The sequence below is a fragment of the Bombus vosnesenskii genome, unplaced genomic scaffold (genome assembly GCF_011952255.1).
Source record: "Bombus vosnesenskii isolate JDL3184/JDL3185 unplaced genomic scaffold, Bvos_JDL3184-5_v1.1 scf7180000013334, whole genome shotgun sequence".
NCBI classification, from domain to species: Eukaryota; Metazoa; Arthropoda; class Insecta; order Hymenoptera; family Apidae; genus Bombus; species Bombus vosnesenskii.
In genome coordinates this window covers 439,670-455,301 of record NW_022882972.1, presented here as the reverse complement: position 1 = coordinate 455,301, position 15,632 = coordinate 439,670, and the positions used below count along the sequence as shown (strand labels likewise).

Below are 15,632 nucleotides of genomic sequence, written 5' to 3'. Positions count from 1 at the left end.
CTTTTTATATAAAACATATTGCTTGAAAAATATAATATTTTCAATTGTATTACTCTCCTAGCAAACCAACTGAATATAATTATAACATATGTGTGTGTGTGTGTGTGTGTGTGTGTACATACGTATACTGAGGTATATTGCATCATCGATAAATATGAAAATTGATAGAAAGAAAGGTGCGTGTAGGTTCAAGATCCATGTTTTCGCTAATCATTCAAGGAGCTGAAAATTAGAATTTCATTCGAATCGTCAGATAAACGATTCGCGTTACAAGAACAAGAATTTCCAGTTTTTAAGCCCTCCTAACTCGCGAATGGACCCTTGATTTGGGGTTTTACTTATTGGTACCTAATAATCTCATTTTATATAATCAGATTTTATATAACAATTTGATATCTTAAATTTTGAATTGAATATCTATAAATTTGTTTTTATTCCTCGATCGTTTTCTGGCCCTATAATCTTGGGATTATAATACATTTGTTTTTGCATCAGTTGATTCACAAAAAGGAAAATTTCATTATGCGATGTTAATATGATATGCATCGCTTGATCATTTTTAATTAATTAGTCAGATAGTATTAATTAAATTAGTCGGATATACAACACCAAACAAGGAATATACAAATCATTGTGCGTTGATTGTGATGCGCTTCATCAAATCAGACACGCTTTTAAGAATTTTATTGAAACGTTGATTACGTAATATAGCCGTAAGATAGCCGTCACACAGATATAAAATTACGAAAGAAATTATAATATTACTTTTATAGTATCATTATGGAAAAGCCAACCACAATAAAAAAATATTATATTATTCCGAAATATATGATTCGATATTTAGAAAAAATTTCCCTTGCAACGAAGTATAATACTGTAAAAATACTGTGCAAAAAATTGAACACTCACGAAGAGAATTATATCCGTAGAGAATTGAAATGCAGGAAAAGTGTGCAAAATATCAAGTACCAGAGAAATTTTTTGTTGTATTAAATAAGAAAAAGATTTATGCATCTGCCTTATTGTTAATAAAATTTAATAATCGAAATATTTCGTTTGAGAATTAATTTTTAACCCTTGTTTATATCTAAAGGTTACTGGGGATAGGCAAATGAAAGAATTTTAAATCGCGACGACGCTTTTTCATCTGAAAAATTATCTTGAGGATAAAAATGATCACAGATGCATAAATGTCTTTCGCTCATTCGAAATGTTTCAGTTCACTAGGCTTTCGCTGCTAGGCCGTGGTTTAGTGACCAAGCTCTGTAAGGCTCTTATCTCGTTTTCAGTAAGGTTTGGAGGTCCGAACAGAAACTCCCTACGAGAATTTGGATTTGATAGAAGGTCCTGCATATTCTCGTTAGTTAGCACCAAGTAATGCAGAGAGGTTTGTGTTAAATTTACTTTCCTAGCTAACGTCCCGGTAATATGAACATCGTCGATCCAGAAATATGGCTCTTTCTGTGCCTCACGATACAAAAGAAATACGCTATCGGGAGAGTAGAGTATAGCCCATCCGGCACAATACGCAGGATAGTGTCTGCCAGGGTATTCTCGAGGGGAGACTCTCCATTTGGAACGCCAGGATCTCTTCACGGTACCCGTGGGTAGAAGATCGCACAGGATCAATCGTCTGGCTCCCCATGGCGATAAATCACGTGTCAAGAAATCCAGCATGGCAGGTATATGAACAAAAACATCATCGTCTAATTTTAATATATATTTGGCACCTGAAACGGTAAAGAAAAGGAACATCTTTCAGAAAATTCACATTTATAAAGAATATATTTCCGTAATAAATTCATATTTATCACAGAAATTTACAATTATAGATTTGCCCATAACAGTTCTTTCTCCTATTGGAATAATATTCAAAATAATCTTGGAATTCCATCATTGTTTGAAGATATTGCAAGTTCTAGGCATATTTGATAATATTAAGAAATCTTTCTTAAGAATACCTGATAATAAACATACGTTTATCATCGGCTATGAAAGAATTAACGAAATATCATCTGGCAATAAAAGAAAAGAATTCCGCTATATTTAATGGATTAAAGAATTATTCAAAATATCACACAAAAACTTACTTGGACAATGATACGTAGCCCACTTCAATGCCATCACATGCTTGTAAGTCATGTTTCTGTAGGCATCGAGAAAGTTGCCTTGTATCAAATCTTTGAATTTTCTATTCTCCTCTTCCAGCATCGTCTGATATCCATCAGACGAGCCGACGAAGAAGAGGAGCGCCACCTCCGGAGATTGCTGGCCCCATGTCTCCCTGACCACGTTTCTCTTAACAAAGTTTTCGGGAGCCGAATGAACCAGCATCAGCAGCAACGGGTGCGTCCGGTTGCACGGGTCATTGTTGATCGTGAACCGGAAGTCCTTTATGTCGATCAAGGTGGATTTGTCACCGAACGAAAGTTCGTGCAGTAAATACGGTTGCGGGGAGAGCGTCACGTTTCCGGGAAGGATTAGCAGATATCCCGGTGCCGACGCGCCGCTGCTGTACGGCGTCGGTGAACCGGAGCTGTCGATGTGAAGCCAGAAGGAGAAGCATCCAGTCAGTGCCAAGGCGACCACGAAAATCAGAGTGTAAGGCGACGTACCGGAGGCATGGAGTCGCCGCTTATCCAGCATACTAACGAGTCCCTTACATCATACACGTCTAAGTCCGGCTGAAGAAGATAAACACTTGCGTTAGATTTTTTTATTCGTCATTTTGATAAGAGTGTTTCGTAAATAGGTGAACAAACTTTGGTATCGTATTTTCTACACATTTCAAGAAAATGAAAGAAAAGTCTATAAAGGTCAGGCAACTCTTGCTTCTCAAGATGTGAGCACTTGTTCTGGAAATTTTCAATAAAGCGTTTTTTTATCAGGTTCTATACATTTTATTTTCATATATATGAATCACGATTATATGCTCTATAATATTTCTTTCATAGATAATAACGGGAATGTTCGTGAACTCCTGAAGTGGACGGTTCAAGCTGTAGATATATAAGTTGAGGAGTATATACAACAGTGATTTCGTTTGTGAAGAACATGTTCGTCACAACTCACTGCTATAATCTTCAATATTGTATCTCACCTTGTTCATATACTTTTAATAGTCGATCATGTCTTGAATATTACAATACAAGTAGCGATAATACAAAATAATAAGATTGTTTAATTTTCCAGAGATTGACAAATTAAAGATCAATACCTAAATATCAATTCAACAAGAATGAACGTTGAAACGCGTAGACTTTTGAGTTGGTATGCTTCCAGCTGGATGAAAGACAGCCAATTATCGATATTTTAGGTGTACCTTGAACTAACGTCGAACTTAGATCGCTAATAACATTCACTGATAAATGGCAAAAGAGTTTGCGGCCAGTTGAACATTTGAAGGAGGCGAAACTATAATAAAACTAAATGAAAGTGCATACCAGATGAATTATAAGTGAACGATTTAAATGTACGTGTATATTCTACAATCTCTTACGGACGACTGACACGGTGCTCACGTCGATAAATTATCTTTGATTTTTCACAGGATTTCTGACAGGAAATGTTATAACTAGCTATATATAAAATATAGTTTGTATATTTTTGTACATAAGTTGGTGATCCTGTATGATACCATATCAGTGATAACTGATACTTGAGATTAATATAGATAAAAATGTGACAATTATTTGATATGTGTAACTTGTGTAACGTGTTATGTTTTGCTCGTTGTATCTGTAGACAATTTAATTTTTATACAATTTAATGACAGAGATATCTCATACGTGATTATATAACTATAATTTCATTTAAAAACTTTTGGCACATCTTGTATTTGTTCTGTTAATAATGCACAGGAAGGTATAGGCGAGTTAGGTATTATCCCTTTGAATAATTTCCATCCTCCCATGACCGTGAACAGTTTAAAAGTCTATGTTTCAAATATAGCCTCTCCGAGGTTATAGCATTTGTTTAAAAACGTATAGATTAATTTCAGTTTCGAAAGGCCCTGGTGGCCGATAGACATGAAATTTGAGGAGGCTTGATGAAAGGGGAGCAGGAGAGTGTGAGCCGCAAATATAAAATTTTAGTTTCTGGTATTTATTTATTGATATATTTCCAAGATATTGATACAGAACTTGCAGTACTGTACATTAAATCCTGTCTATACTGATGTTACTAATGCAAGCGTCATTACTGAAATAACGTCACCATCGCCGTCGACTGTCGAGCAGCCAATGATGCAATAGTGATATCGGCTTTGGTATCTATGGGGTGTTCCACTTACAACCCGGCCACTTCTTTTTAAGCTACGTTATATTTACATCTTAATTTCGCTGGCCAAAAAATATTGGGTTACACCGTACTTAGTGTAATTTTGGATACCGTACCGGATACTGTCCGGATGGAGATAGAAAAGTACGAGTAATATCGGTTAGGACTAAGCTATATATTTTTCCTGTCGAAAGGCTACTTTGCCAATTTCGGTGATCTCAAAATATGTCGAGAAATTTTATATTTTGAACAACTTTTTCCTATACATGTAACCAATGGTTGGCCTTAGTTTTCGAGTTATACGCAAAATATTTCGCCATTCCGCTTTAGTTTTCAAGCTGGCTTAGGTTAATACTAATGTTAATCCAGCATTTGATAGCTTAAACACTTTAAGGAATAATTAAATAAAATATAAAACATCCTTTGTGCGGCTGAAGTTACAGTGATCTATTTTACGTGAAACACCCTATAGATACTGAGGCGGATATTGCTGCTGTATCATCGCCTACTTAAGAGTTCACGGCGATGACTACTACAGCAACGACGGCTGTATTAATAACGTCTGTACAGACAGAATTCAATGTATACATTTCTAAATGTCTAAAAAATGTTTAATATTTTATATTTGGGGTCCACCACCGCCATCAAATTTCGAGTCGATAGGTTACCGGGGCCCTTCGGAACTTCAACCCAGTAACGTTCCCATTTGGTTTATTTATATCCCTTTATCATTCAATAATTACTTCAAAGTAATATGTAATGCAAAAATTATTACATATTATTTAATCATTGAACTATATAAAATTTGATGAAAAGATAATAACGATATTTTTCTTATAGATAAAAAGTATTCTTCCCTTCGGAAGCCATTTTTTCCAGTTCAAAATTTTCAAAACTCTTCTGTCGACATTCTCGTTCGATTTCTAAACATAACGTTCTTTAATGAATTGTTTTCTGTAATGTAGGAATAATAGCTGGTGACACCGGCTATTTATCAAAAAATTACAGCTCTTATCGCATGGATATATCGGCCATTCGGTCGACGTGGCAGTGTTCAACGATCCTCAAAGCCTAAAACATCTTGTTCAGGTTCTACATTATTTTTTCATATAAAATCAGTGTATTTTCGATGCACTCAGTGCGACTCAAAATAATTTTTTTATCTCTTTTATATGGAAATATAAAAATAAGGCTGGCAGCCTTTCGTTACTTCATAGACATCCTAGATCACTAGATCTTGGAAAGTATATGGGACACTCCGTTGCATAGGAAAGAACATAGCAATTGCGTCACGACTTATTTAATCGATACATAAATATTCGTGTAAGTACCAAAAAACTTGTTACATATAAATTCCATTCTTTGGCTACTAATGTTCGTATTAAACGAGATCAATACACATGATAATAAGTCAAGTGTGAAAAACATAATTTTGTGCATGTGAAAGAGTAATATATATATTTATTTATTTTTTAAAGTAATGTACACACGCACAGTAATGTATACACACGTATATATTACTTTGTATGTGCGCGCGCGCGCGTATGTGTGTGATGTACGTACTACATATTTCATTGTTTCGAGGAATTTTAATGCAAATGATTACTGTTAAGGGTAACTTATAACGGGTGATAACCTTTCACCCGAGATTAGCTTTCATTACATGATTACCAACTTCAAAATAAATAATTCCGCACTTATGATATCATAACAAATGCAGAGAATTATTATATTGACTTTACTATTTTAATTACATAAATTTTTTATTTTAAATACAGAACATTTTTATGTTGAGTAAATAAAATTCATATTACCAACGTTTTAATTAACTTTTTATAAGTTGTTAATTATCTGTAACTTTTAGAGATTGAAAGGAAAATTACTACAAATATTTTTGTGAACAAATTTAAACACCATATTACTGTAAACCGTGCTAAATTATGCAGCGTTTAGAAAGTGCTGTGAAAAAATCAACATTCCAGAACCTTCACTTTTGATATTCCGAAAACGTTTGAAACTTATTGTATTGCAAAATAATATTATAGTATAAACACGTTTTGTTTTCTAAAGATCCTCATCTCTGTTTCCTCGAAACAAAGGAAACATTACAAAGCTGGTTGCTTTACATGCTTCATTAATAAGTCACAGAGAAACTTGTTACTTGTTACACACCTCGGGCCTCGACAATTAGATAGATAATTTATGAAACAATGTACATACATAATTTCCCTTATCAATTTCGCAAGTTTAAATATTTCTATAAATAATAAAGTTCGAAATTTTTATTTCTAGACAAATATCTTTTTAATATATATCGTTTTTAATATAATATATATGATATAATTATTAAATATTTCTATTATAATTGTCAAATTTATAGAATATTAATATACGCATTATATTCTAAATATAAATTTCTAAGTAAATCGTTTAATATATTATCTTTTTCAGGAAGCTAACTTTCTTGTCATGAGAATATGCAGGATATTTCTACCTCTTTTCGCAAAATGCTAGTATCATATTCTACGATTAAAAATAAAAGAAAAATGTTATATAAACATAGATTCAAATATGCTTTATTAAAAAATTATAACAAAGATTCAAAATAACAGACTAGTTTTCGTTCAATGGAGTATATGAACAAATTGGTGATTTATGTAGTTCCATCTTAATGACATCTATTCTTATCTATCTATTCTTCTATTCTTATAGTGTATCGATAATGAAAACCGTAACTGTTTTTGTCATAATTTTTTAAGAAAGAAGAAAGCATTTTTAAGCCTATGTGTATATAACATTTTTCTCTTATTTTTACTCTTAGAATATGCTGGTGTCATTTTACGGGAAAAAATAGGGACACCCTATATATAAAACAAGGATATACTGTAATATATAATTTATTATGTTACTATAATATCATTTAATCAATTTCTAATATACATATATTGTTTTCTTTTAGAGTGATAATTCATCTTCTCATAAGAATGTACATGAAACAAAAAGAAGCTTTTGTTAATCGTGCAACATACGCATCATCCTCAAACACTACTATCGCCTAAACGCTTCTATCGAGAAACGAAAACAAAAGCATCATGCCACAGTACCGAAAAATAGCAAATGTGTAACCCGACCCGACCCAACGGAAAAAAAGCAGAAAAATTATACTTACAACTTACGTGCGATAAAGAGCAATGAAGACTTCGCAGCATCTGTCGCCCAGTTAGAAATCTTGTCTTACACATTCGGCACAGTTGACATTAATGCCTCGACGTCGCTGAAGCGTAGTATAATGTAATCACAGGGAGTTTGAGGTTATGCTAGATGAACGTTAACGACAACGTCGTATTTAACGGCTGGCATATCACTATTGGGCCAAGAAAACGTAAACGCGCGTTCTCGAAAGGAAAAGCTACGTGAACGTCAACAGAATGTGGATATCTGGGATTGTTCAACAGCTCTGTTCCTTTTTTTCCTGACACCCTTCATTTTTCCCTTCCTCTTTATTTGTTTAATCGTATGCCTCTCTATACGACCGAGACAGATCGAACCATGTGTAGAAAAATTAGCTAGGATATGAAACCCACAGTGAGATGCCGTGGCCAAAGAGCGAAGTCCATTTGAGCCATGAGTCGATGGTGAACACGGTGTTCCCACCCTACGACTCTGCGCCGTCTATTGGGCGCACCCTCTTCAGTCGGCCTTGCGCATCGTGTCAAATGCGGGAAATTCAAGTGATCGATTCTCTCATTTCTTTGATATAATTTTTATTAGAGATCATGATTTTGAACTGGTATTAATACACTTGATCTGTCAATATTCGACTACATAGTATTAAAAAGACACGTGTACTTGTACATTATATGTGTCCTTATCCTAATCCGTGCATAATTGTATAATTAAAATTATTATTCACGCTGTATACTAATGTTTTACTAAACGCATGCTTGCAGTAAATGTGTTATAGCCTCTATGTATACTTTTGAATTTCAAATTTTACTATTATATTCACGATAGTTATGTCTCACTATAGTGCTAATGAAATTTCAAAAAGTTTCGTACAATGCATATAATGTATTTATAAAAATTGTCTGTGGTAAGTATCCGAATATTTTTGTGACCTGTTGTATTTAAATACACGTATATTATTTTACGTATATTTAGTTAAGATAAATAATACAAATAATGCATGAGATTTCATAAAATTTTTTAATCGATCAATTATTTTTGTATCTTTACAGATTTATGAATAAATTGGATAACATGAAAGAGTATACCGTGTCATTTGTTTTAGACCTAGAATCTTTTTAAGTAGTATTGTTAAAAGAATGAATTATGATATAATATTTCATTTAACTTTTACATATCAAAGTCCTCTTATTAATTTTGTGCAAACTGTAATGACTAAGAGTACCAAACTTCCAATGTTCAACTTCTAAATATTCAAAATGGCACTTTCTCTTATTTTATTTAAACATATTAACTTATTTCACTTTATACAACGATATTTAAGACTAAGATATCTAAGACTAAGTAGAATATAAGAATTTATTTATATAGAAAAATTTGTGAAATCATAGGGGATCGTACCAATATTTATTATAAAATTCATGTTAAAATACTTCAAACGTCAAACGCTGAGCGAAAGCACAGATACAAAGTAGCGCTGGAAACTTTACAGGGCGAATCGATAGGAAGAGGAAAGCGGTAAGAAGAACGAAAACGCGCGCTTTATATCGCACTTTACAGTTCTTCAACTAAACAACTAATTGTTTCAAATATTACCGCGAACGAATTTTAATAACAAAGAGTGGCTGTAGATGGCGCTGATTGTCGGCGGCATGAATTGAATGGACGCGAGAAACTCAAGCGTCTGCAGCGCTATAGCCACCTCTCCCTGGGGCGCATCCTGCGCATGCGTTGCACGTTTATTATCTTCTTTCTGTTCAAGTGCCATTTCATTGCATGCAGTGCAGTCTATAAAACAGAATGCGTTCTCGGTGGATCTCGAGTTTCCTATCACTTATCGTCATTCGTAGCGTATAAACATAACAGCACGCGGTCATTAACTTACAAATTGTTTACGTGTCGTCCGACACATGGGAAACCGTTGATATCGTGCACGAAATGCCAGTTTTCGTCTAATAAAAAACACGATCGAGCCATTGTTAGCGTCGTAGTCGAGGGTTTTCGGAGTCGAATAATTTGTTGAGCGATAACGCGCGAGCAAAAATGTCATGCAGCTACGCGGACGGTCTCTCGCAGTACGAAAACAAAGGAGTGCTGGGCCTGGAAGAGGTAAAAACCGTTTATTCACCATCGCCCGTTTGGCGGGAGTCGGCCATCCGCGACGATTTCCAATCGTTCGCCCACCCGATGTGTGAAAACTTAACTATCGCCTTTTTTTTATTTCCTTCTCTTTCCTTCCTTTTTTTTTATAGAGATACGACAGCGTTGAGGCGTTGCGACTGAAGTGCGGCCTTCTAGCCGATTGGATACAGGCGGCACGGCACGTAGTCGTTCACACCGGCGCCGGCATCAGCACTGCTGCGGGCATTCCGGATTTTCGGTGATTATCATTTGTAATTTTTCGCTCGAATCCCCACCCTACTTCTAACTACTTTCATCCCCTCTCCCCGAGCAGCTCCCGATCGGCTCTCCCGTAATTCCGATTCTCTGCTTATGCGTTCGAAAGCGCCACTGGGCCAATTCTTTTAAATTAATCGAGCGGGAATAACGGAAGCGGCGAAGAAACAGCCCGAAATATTTCCTTTCGAATCGACGCGTCCACCATTGTTGCGTGCGACAATGCCTCACCGTGATCTATCCCAAAACGCTGATTAACTTATGAAATCGAGCAGAAACCATCGAATTAACTCAAGTTTTCCGAAATAAATGCAGAGATAGAATGATAGCTAATAATTCTAATAATTATCTTTTTTTTTTATTTTACGAAAAAATTATGAATTAATTTTTTAAATAAATAATTATTCTTTTATCCTATATATAGTACGTAATGTAATTATATTACTTTATGTTGTGTGTGTGTGCGTGTGTGTGTGTGCGCGCGCGTGTGTTATATGTAACACACATATGTAACATGTTACATACACACATACGCGCATATATATATATATATATATACACACACACACCATAACATATGCCATTTTTTATAATTTAAATACATTATCTTTTCTATCATAAGTAAAAAATTATGAATTTTATGATAAATAATAATTTAATTGAAATTAACGTTCAATTATATTTTTTATTTTTTATATATCTATTATGTTTTGTTTCTTTTTATGTTATATTTCATATATGAGTCGCACACAAGCCCTACTAATTAACTCCATAAATTGGAAAGTAGGAAGAGATGATGATACAACATTATCTTTTAATATATATTTTAGAATTTATTGTTATTATCATGTTATCTCTCTGATAAATTAACTTGTGAAAATAGGTCATCTACTTTTTGAAAAATGATTAATAATCTACTTAGATAATGAAATTGAAAAATTGACAAAAAATAAAGTTGATCAGTTTGGCTTCTGAGAGACTCATATAGATATATATATATATATTGAATATTTCTAATAATTTCCATATACTATGTATATGGTTTCTTAGAGGTACAAACGGAGTATGGACATTAGAGCAGAAAGGTTTGAAACCTACAATGAACATTTCTTTTGACGAAGCAATTCCTACAAAAACACATATGGCATTGAAAAAATTAGTAGATGCTAGTGAGTACAATTATGATAATACAGAGCAATTATATACTTTCATTTCATAGAAAATTTCTGATCAATATTATTTTTCCTCCAGAAAAAGTTAAATTTATTATAAGTCAAAATATTGATGGCTTGCATCTTCGATCAGGAGTACAGAGACAGTACCTTGCAGAATTGCATGGAAATATGTTTACCGAACAATGTGATAAATGTGGAAGGTTGGTATTCTTTTCCCAAAAATTACATTGTACAATTACAAATTTGCAAAATATTATATTTTATTTCTTTCATTTGTTAATGTTCATCTAGGCAATTTATTCGGAATTTTGCAACTAAAAGCGTAGGAAAAAAGTCCCTGGACACTGTATGTAGATCTGAGCAAATTGGTGGTCGTCCGTGCCGTGGACGCATGCACGACACCATCCTCGATTGGGAACACAACTTGCCAGACAGTGATCTATCTTTATCTGACTTACACTCTAGGTAAATCGGCAAAGTCCTCTAATGAAATAAAAGATATTAATTTTTTTTATATTGCATCATATCACAGAGATAAGTCTCGAGGCACTGTGCAAAAGTTTTTAAACAGGCAATAAGAATATTGTAATAAAGTGAACGTACTTTGTAATATAATTTAATGTGAAAAATTTGGTATTTTTTGCGAACAGATAAAAGGAAGATTGCCTAACAGTTGATGTATTAAAAAGATTTGTAAAAACAATTCGTTGATCTGAAAAATCCTATATTGATATCTCAGGTTTTAGTTAAGAATTATTTACGACAATTATTTGGTTTGATAATGCTATTGTGGAAAAATGTATTTAATAAAAGTATATACGTTTACAGTGTCGCGGATTTAAGTATATGTCTTGGGACGACACTTCAAATTATCCCGAGCGGTAATTTACCTCTGTACACCAAAAAATACGGAGGTCGTCTTGTTATATGTAATCTACAATCCACAAAACATGTAAGACAACTTTTTATCTTTAAACTACTAACAAAGTCTTTACTCTAAACTTTGAATAATTAACCTGTTACTAATTTAATGATATATTTGTGTAAATTACTATAGCATACTGTGGTCAGTATACTCGTTTGAGTAAAAAATTAACATAATTAAAAAAACAAAGGATATTATTTTAGGACAAAAAGGCAGACTTAATTATCAATGGCAATGTTGATGAAATAATGATCAGCGTTATGAAAAAGTTAGGACTAGAGATACCCGAGTACGAAAGTACAATGGATCCTACACGTAATTCTGACACAACGTCCAAAGAAATGGACTGGACGATACCAACGAGCAGAATAAAAGAAATGAACGTGTTGTACAAAAAGGTGTGCAAACCGATGAGAAGGAAACGGAAGACCTTCATGTACGAGCGGGAAAGAACTGATACGAAACGAGAGACGAAAACGAAGAAGCAAGCGTTCATGATGAAACAGGATATAAAAGCAGAGGATACGATGAACACAGCAAATCAGGTTTGCAACAACGCGGTAGTTCCAGAGGATATAAGCAATAACGCGGTGAAAATCGAGGACGAGATAAAAGACATAGAACAGTTCGACTTCACCGCGAACAACATGACTCAGCCAGATCCTGGGTTGGAAGTGAACGACATACTGTAGCATGATTTAAGCAGGTGGTGATCCAGCGACCTAATACTCCTATTAATCTTCAGTCTTTGTTAAATTTATTTACGAGTGCATATAGAATGGATGTTATCTGTATGTGAAGAATGCCTAAAAAAAAAGTGCTATTGATTTGTTTATACGAAAACGACAAAAGAAAACAAAAAAAAAGTAAGAAAAAAGTAAAAGTATAAGTTTATTAACCGGTAAACCGCTTTTATCGTCAAGTCAGAAAGCGCTGCAATACGTGTAAATATGTGTAGTAGTACTTTCATAATCGCTTCCATGTTCTGTCCGCTTTTTCATTACTAGTAGTTCTCTTCTTAATCAGAGAAAATCAAGAGTTTTTCCAAGTGATCTAATGTGTATCATACTCTACTGACATACACGTATATGCATGCACACCATGTTTTTCTCCATTACGATACATTAAATGTTAAGTACGTAAGATGATTTATTTAGAATCGTTTGTAAGGTGTTGAACAGAGATTTTGTAGTACAGCGTCGATCATGAGATGATCTTTCTTCAAACGGATCTTGAAATGATCGTAAAGAGCGCAGCTATAACGTGTTACGTTCAAGTGCGTTTAATTCGTATATCTATATATATTATAGGTATAATACTGTTCGTGTTTTCCACAGAAAATGAAAAGAAACATGACCAAAAAAATCTTCCATACACGAAGCGATTATCGGAAGATCCGCAGATGTTTTAAAATTGCACCGGAATAATAGTAAATACTCGTTGCTACTTTGAACGTTTAAGATTGAAATCTTTTAATAGAAAGCTCCATACGAGCCTCGGTGTTGTTTGATCGAATCTAATAGTTAAGTGTCTCTTGTTAAACGCACATACGTTTGTATAATCGTGATAGAACGACTAAAAGCGTTTTGTAGGTAAAGAATGAAACGGATAATGGGACCGCGAATGTTACTCCCTCGACAATATGTCTCCCGAGCGAGTTTAGAAGCGGAAGTGCAAAAATTTGAAAGAAAGAGAGAGAGAGAGAGAGATAAAGTATGAGAAATAAAGTATGGAAATGCAAGCGAGTCTTTCTTATATCGGCATTCGACGCTATTTTGTCGATAGCGTTTTATAGTAGAACGCAGATTAGTGAAATGTGTAATATTTATATGTAAATAGTGATATATATGCTTGGTTGCTCCTAATAATTTATTACTTTAATTGATATTATTTACTGGACGTTACTATTAGTGAAATATTATAGCATTCGACGGGAAATAAAATTGTGGAAAGGGATTTTTGTATGATCACTATTTCCTATTCTATTTTTGATAATTTGGGAATTAAAATAAGGAAAAGGAAATGTTTAATTTTTCATCTTGATATGGTATATTCTTATTCATAAGCAAAGTTTAAACAAGGATACAAGATAATCATATACTTACACGTGCGCTACAATAATTACTTTATAGCATAATTCATTTTAAACGAATTAAGAAAAAACATCACTCCAAAGATTTAAATACATTTCGCCTCTTTAATAAATAGATCTTTTTCGTTTACATATTTTATATTTTTTTTGCGTAGACTTCACCGTCACGTTGCGCTGCGCTACATCGACGTGGAAATATTTTTGAGATCTGAAACAGCGTCTCCCGTTCTTTTTATGTCAACTAGTCCTTTTTTGCACTAGCGTTTTTCTTTTTTATTGTTTCAAACATTTTCCAAATAATATTGAATTCATATACATACATGAGATTACGTGAAACCGCATGTTCAAAAACATTAACGATGCAAATCGTTTCGTCAATAACATTATATAAAATAAAATTAAAATTAACAGATAATAATTCTTTTTGAGGAATTGTTTTATATTATATCTTTGAATGTATTAAAAGATTTTTCTTATATTAACAAAGAAACACCGATTCAGAGTAAATTACTAGGGCTGTTTTCCGTGACTACAAAGCATAAAAGCTAACGTTACGTTTTGATTTTCGTAATATTAATAAAAAAAATATTCCGATATTTTGTAATAAATATACATTATTGTAATAATTATACAAGCTTTCACAGATTCTTTTATCGATAATTTATGCTTCGAGCATAGATATTAACATTTTCAGTATCTCTATATTTACACATTTATAGTTTATATATCTGTATGTATATACTTAGGAATTTGTTAATTCCCATTGGACACATCTATGTTTAAATCGTAACCGTTGACATCCTTAACCTTAACATTAGCATAGCGGTTATCCCATTTATATTTAGTCGAATAGGGGATTCCTTGAAATTCGACGTCACGAGTTGCTACGTATCAATAGTCAAAGCAGAGAAGTCTTCTTTTTTATACATGTACTGCGCGAACGAAATTATCGATGGATCTTAAGATTTTTCCATCGAGATCTATAATTTATGGAATAAAATTTTCAAACTATACACGTTCCACGCAGTACATATATAACATATGTGTCGAAGAAGAATCTAAGTGCTATTGACGGAACTTGAAAGGAAACGGAAAACACCCCGAATAAGTTTGCAAACGGCCGACTTTCGACGAGCGCAGACATCGATTCGCAAGCAGCCTTTCTCGCTAAAGAAGGATAAATACGGTGAGCTTTAAGAAGGGAAAGAGAAAGAGATAAAAGTGAAGATTGATAAGAAAGGAAGAGGAAGATGATGAAAAAGAAGTATAAACCTGCATGTTTATACATTCACAAATGTATGCATAAAAGAGATCATGTAATGAATGACAAAAGGCAAGAATGGAAAATTATATCGGAAGCAGAACACCGCGGAAAGAAAATAGGAGAGGAAGAAGGAAAGAAGTAATACGATTAGAAGATACAAATGTTTTATCGATTGGTTCGACTTGTATTTCTGGCGTCCACCGAGAAGGCCGATAACCGACATCAGAATCGAAGCCGACTATTTGGTATAATTGCATTTTTTTTAAACATTGTCCTCTCGGTTCCTAGGGGACTCGAACGAACGAGGACTATGCA

The 15,632-nt window shown here is 33.7% G+C and overlaps 2 protein-coding genes and 2 long non-coding RNA genes across 6 annotated transcripts; 3 read left to right on the top strand and 1 right to left on the bottom strand.

Moving 5' to 3' along the window:
- Positions 1–1,166: 1,166 nt before the first annotated feature.
- On the bottom strand, positions 1,167–9,720 carry LOC117235885 (beta-1,3-galactosyltransferase 5). Of its 3 annotated transcripts, none has more exons than XM_033498340.1 (3): positions 9,593–9,720; positions 2,091–2,684; positions 1,167–1,730 (listed from the first exon to the last, which is right to left on the bottom strand). In XM_033498340.1, exons 2-3 carry the CDS (start codon positions 2,644–2,646, stop codon positions 1,216–1,218), a joined length of 1,071 nt encoding a protein of 356 aa, XP_033354231.1. In that variant the 5' UTR covers positions 2,647–2,684; positions 9,593–9,720; the 3' UTR covers positions 1,167–1,215. The 3 variants fall into 3 exon arrangements, with proteins under 3 accessions (XP_033354231.1, XP_033354228.1, XP_033354229.1); XM_033498337.1 differs by lacking the exon at positions 9,593–9,720 and adding an exon at positions 7,448–7,912; XM_033498338.1 differs by lacking the exon at positions 9,593–9,720 and adding an exon at positions 7,455–7,912.
- Positions 2,903–3,874, top strand: LOC117235887. Its single transcript, XR_004493745.1, has 2 exons — positions 2,903–3,056; positions 3,193–3,874. It is a non-coding gene; the product is annotated as an uncharacterized LOC117235887 (long non-coding RNA).
- LOC117235886 lies at positions 5,186–7,829 on the top strand. Its single transcript, XR_004493744.1, has 2 exons — positions 5,186–5,601; positions 7,238–7,829. It is a non-coding gene; the product is annotated as an uncharacterized LOC117235886 (long non-coding RNA).
- LOC117235884 (NAD-dependent protein deacetylase Sirt6) lies at positions 8,853–13,917 on the top strand. Its single transcript, XM_033498336.1, has 7 exons — positions 8,853–9,573; positions 9,717–9,844; positions 10,912–11,030; positions 11,113–11,236; positions 11,328–11,501; positions 11,865–11,988; positions 12,165–13,917. The coding sequence occupies exons 1-7, from the start codon at positions 9,508–9,510 to the stop codon at positions 12,651–12,653; spliced, it is 1,224 nt and encodes a 407-aa protein (XP_033354227.1). The 5' UTR covers positions 8,853–9,507; the 3' UTR covers positions 12,654–13,917.
- Positions 13,918–15,632: the final 1,715 nt, after the last annotated feature.

Excerpts from the sequence above, each read along its gene's own strand:
- LOC117235885 (XM_033498340.1), bottom strand. The coding sequence starts at position 2,646 with ATGCTGGATAAGCGGCGACTCCATGCCTCCGGTACGTCGCCTTACACT. Across the intron at positions 1,731-2,090 it reads GGCTACGTATCATTGTCCAA|GTGCCAAATATATATTAAAA; the intron begins GTAAGTTTTTGT and ends TTACCGTTTCAG.
- LOC117235884 (XM_033498336.1), top strand. The coding sequence starts at position 9,508 with ATGTCATGCAGCTACGCGGACGGTCTCTCGCAGTACGAAAACAAAGGA. Across the intron at positions 11,031-11,112 it reads GAAAAAATTAGTAGATGCTA|AAAAAGTTAAATTTATTATA; the intron begins GTGAGTACAATT and ends TTTTTCCTCCAG. Across the intron at positions 11,237-11,327 it reads CAATGTGATAAATGTGGAAG|GCAATTTATTCGGAATTTTG; the intron begins GTTGGTATTCTT and ends ATGTTCATCTAG.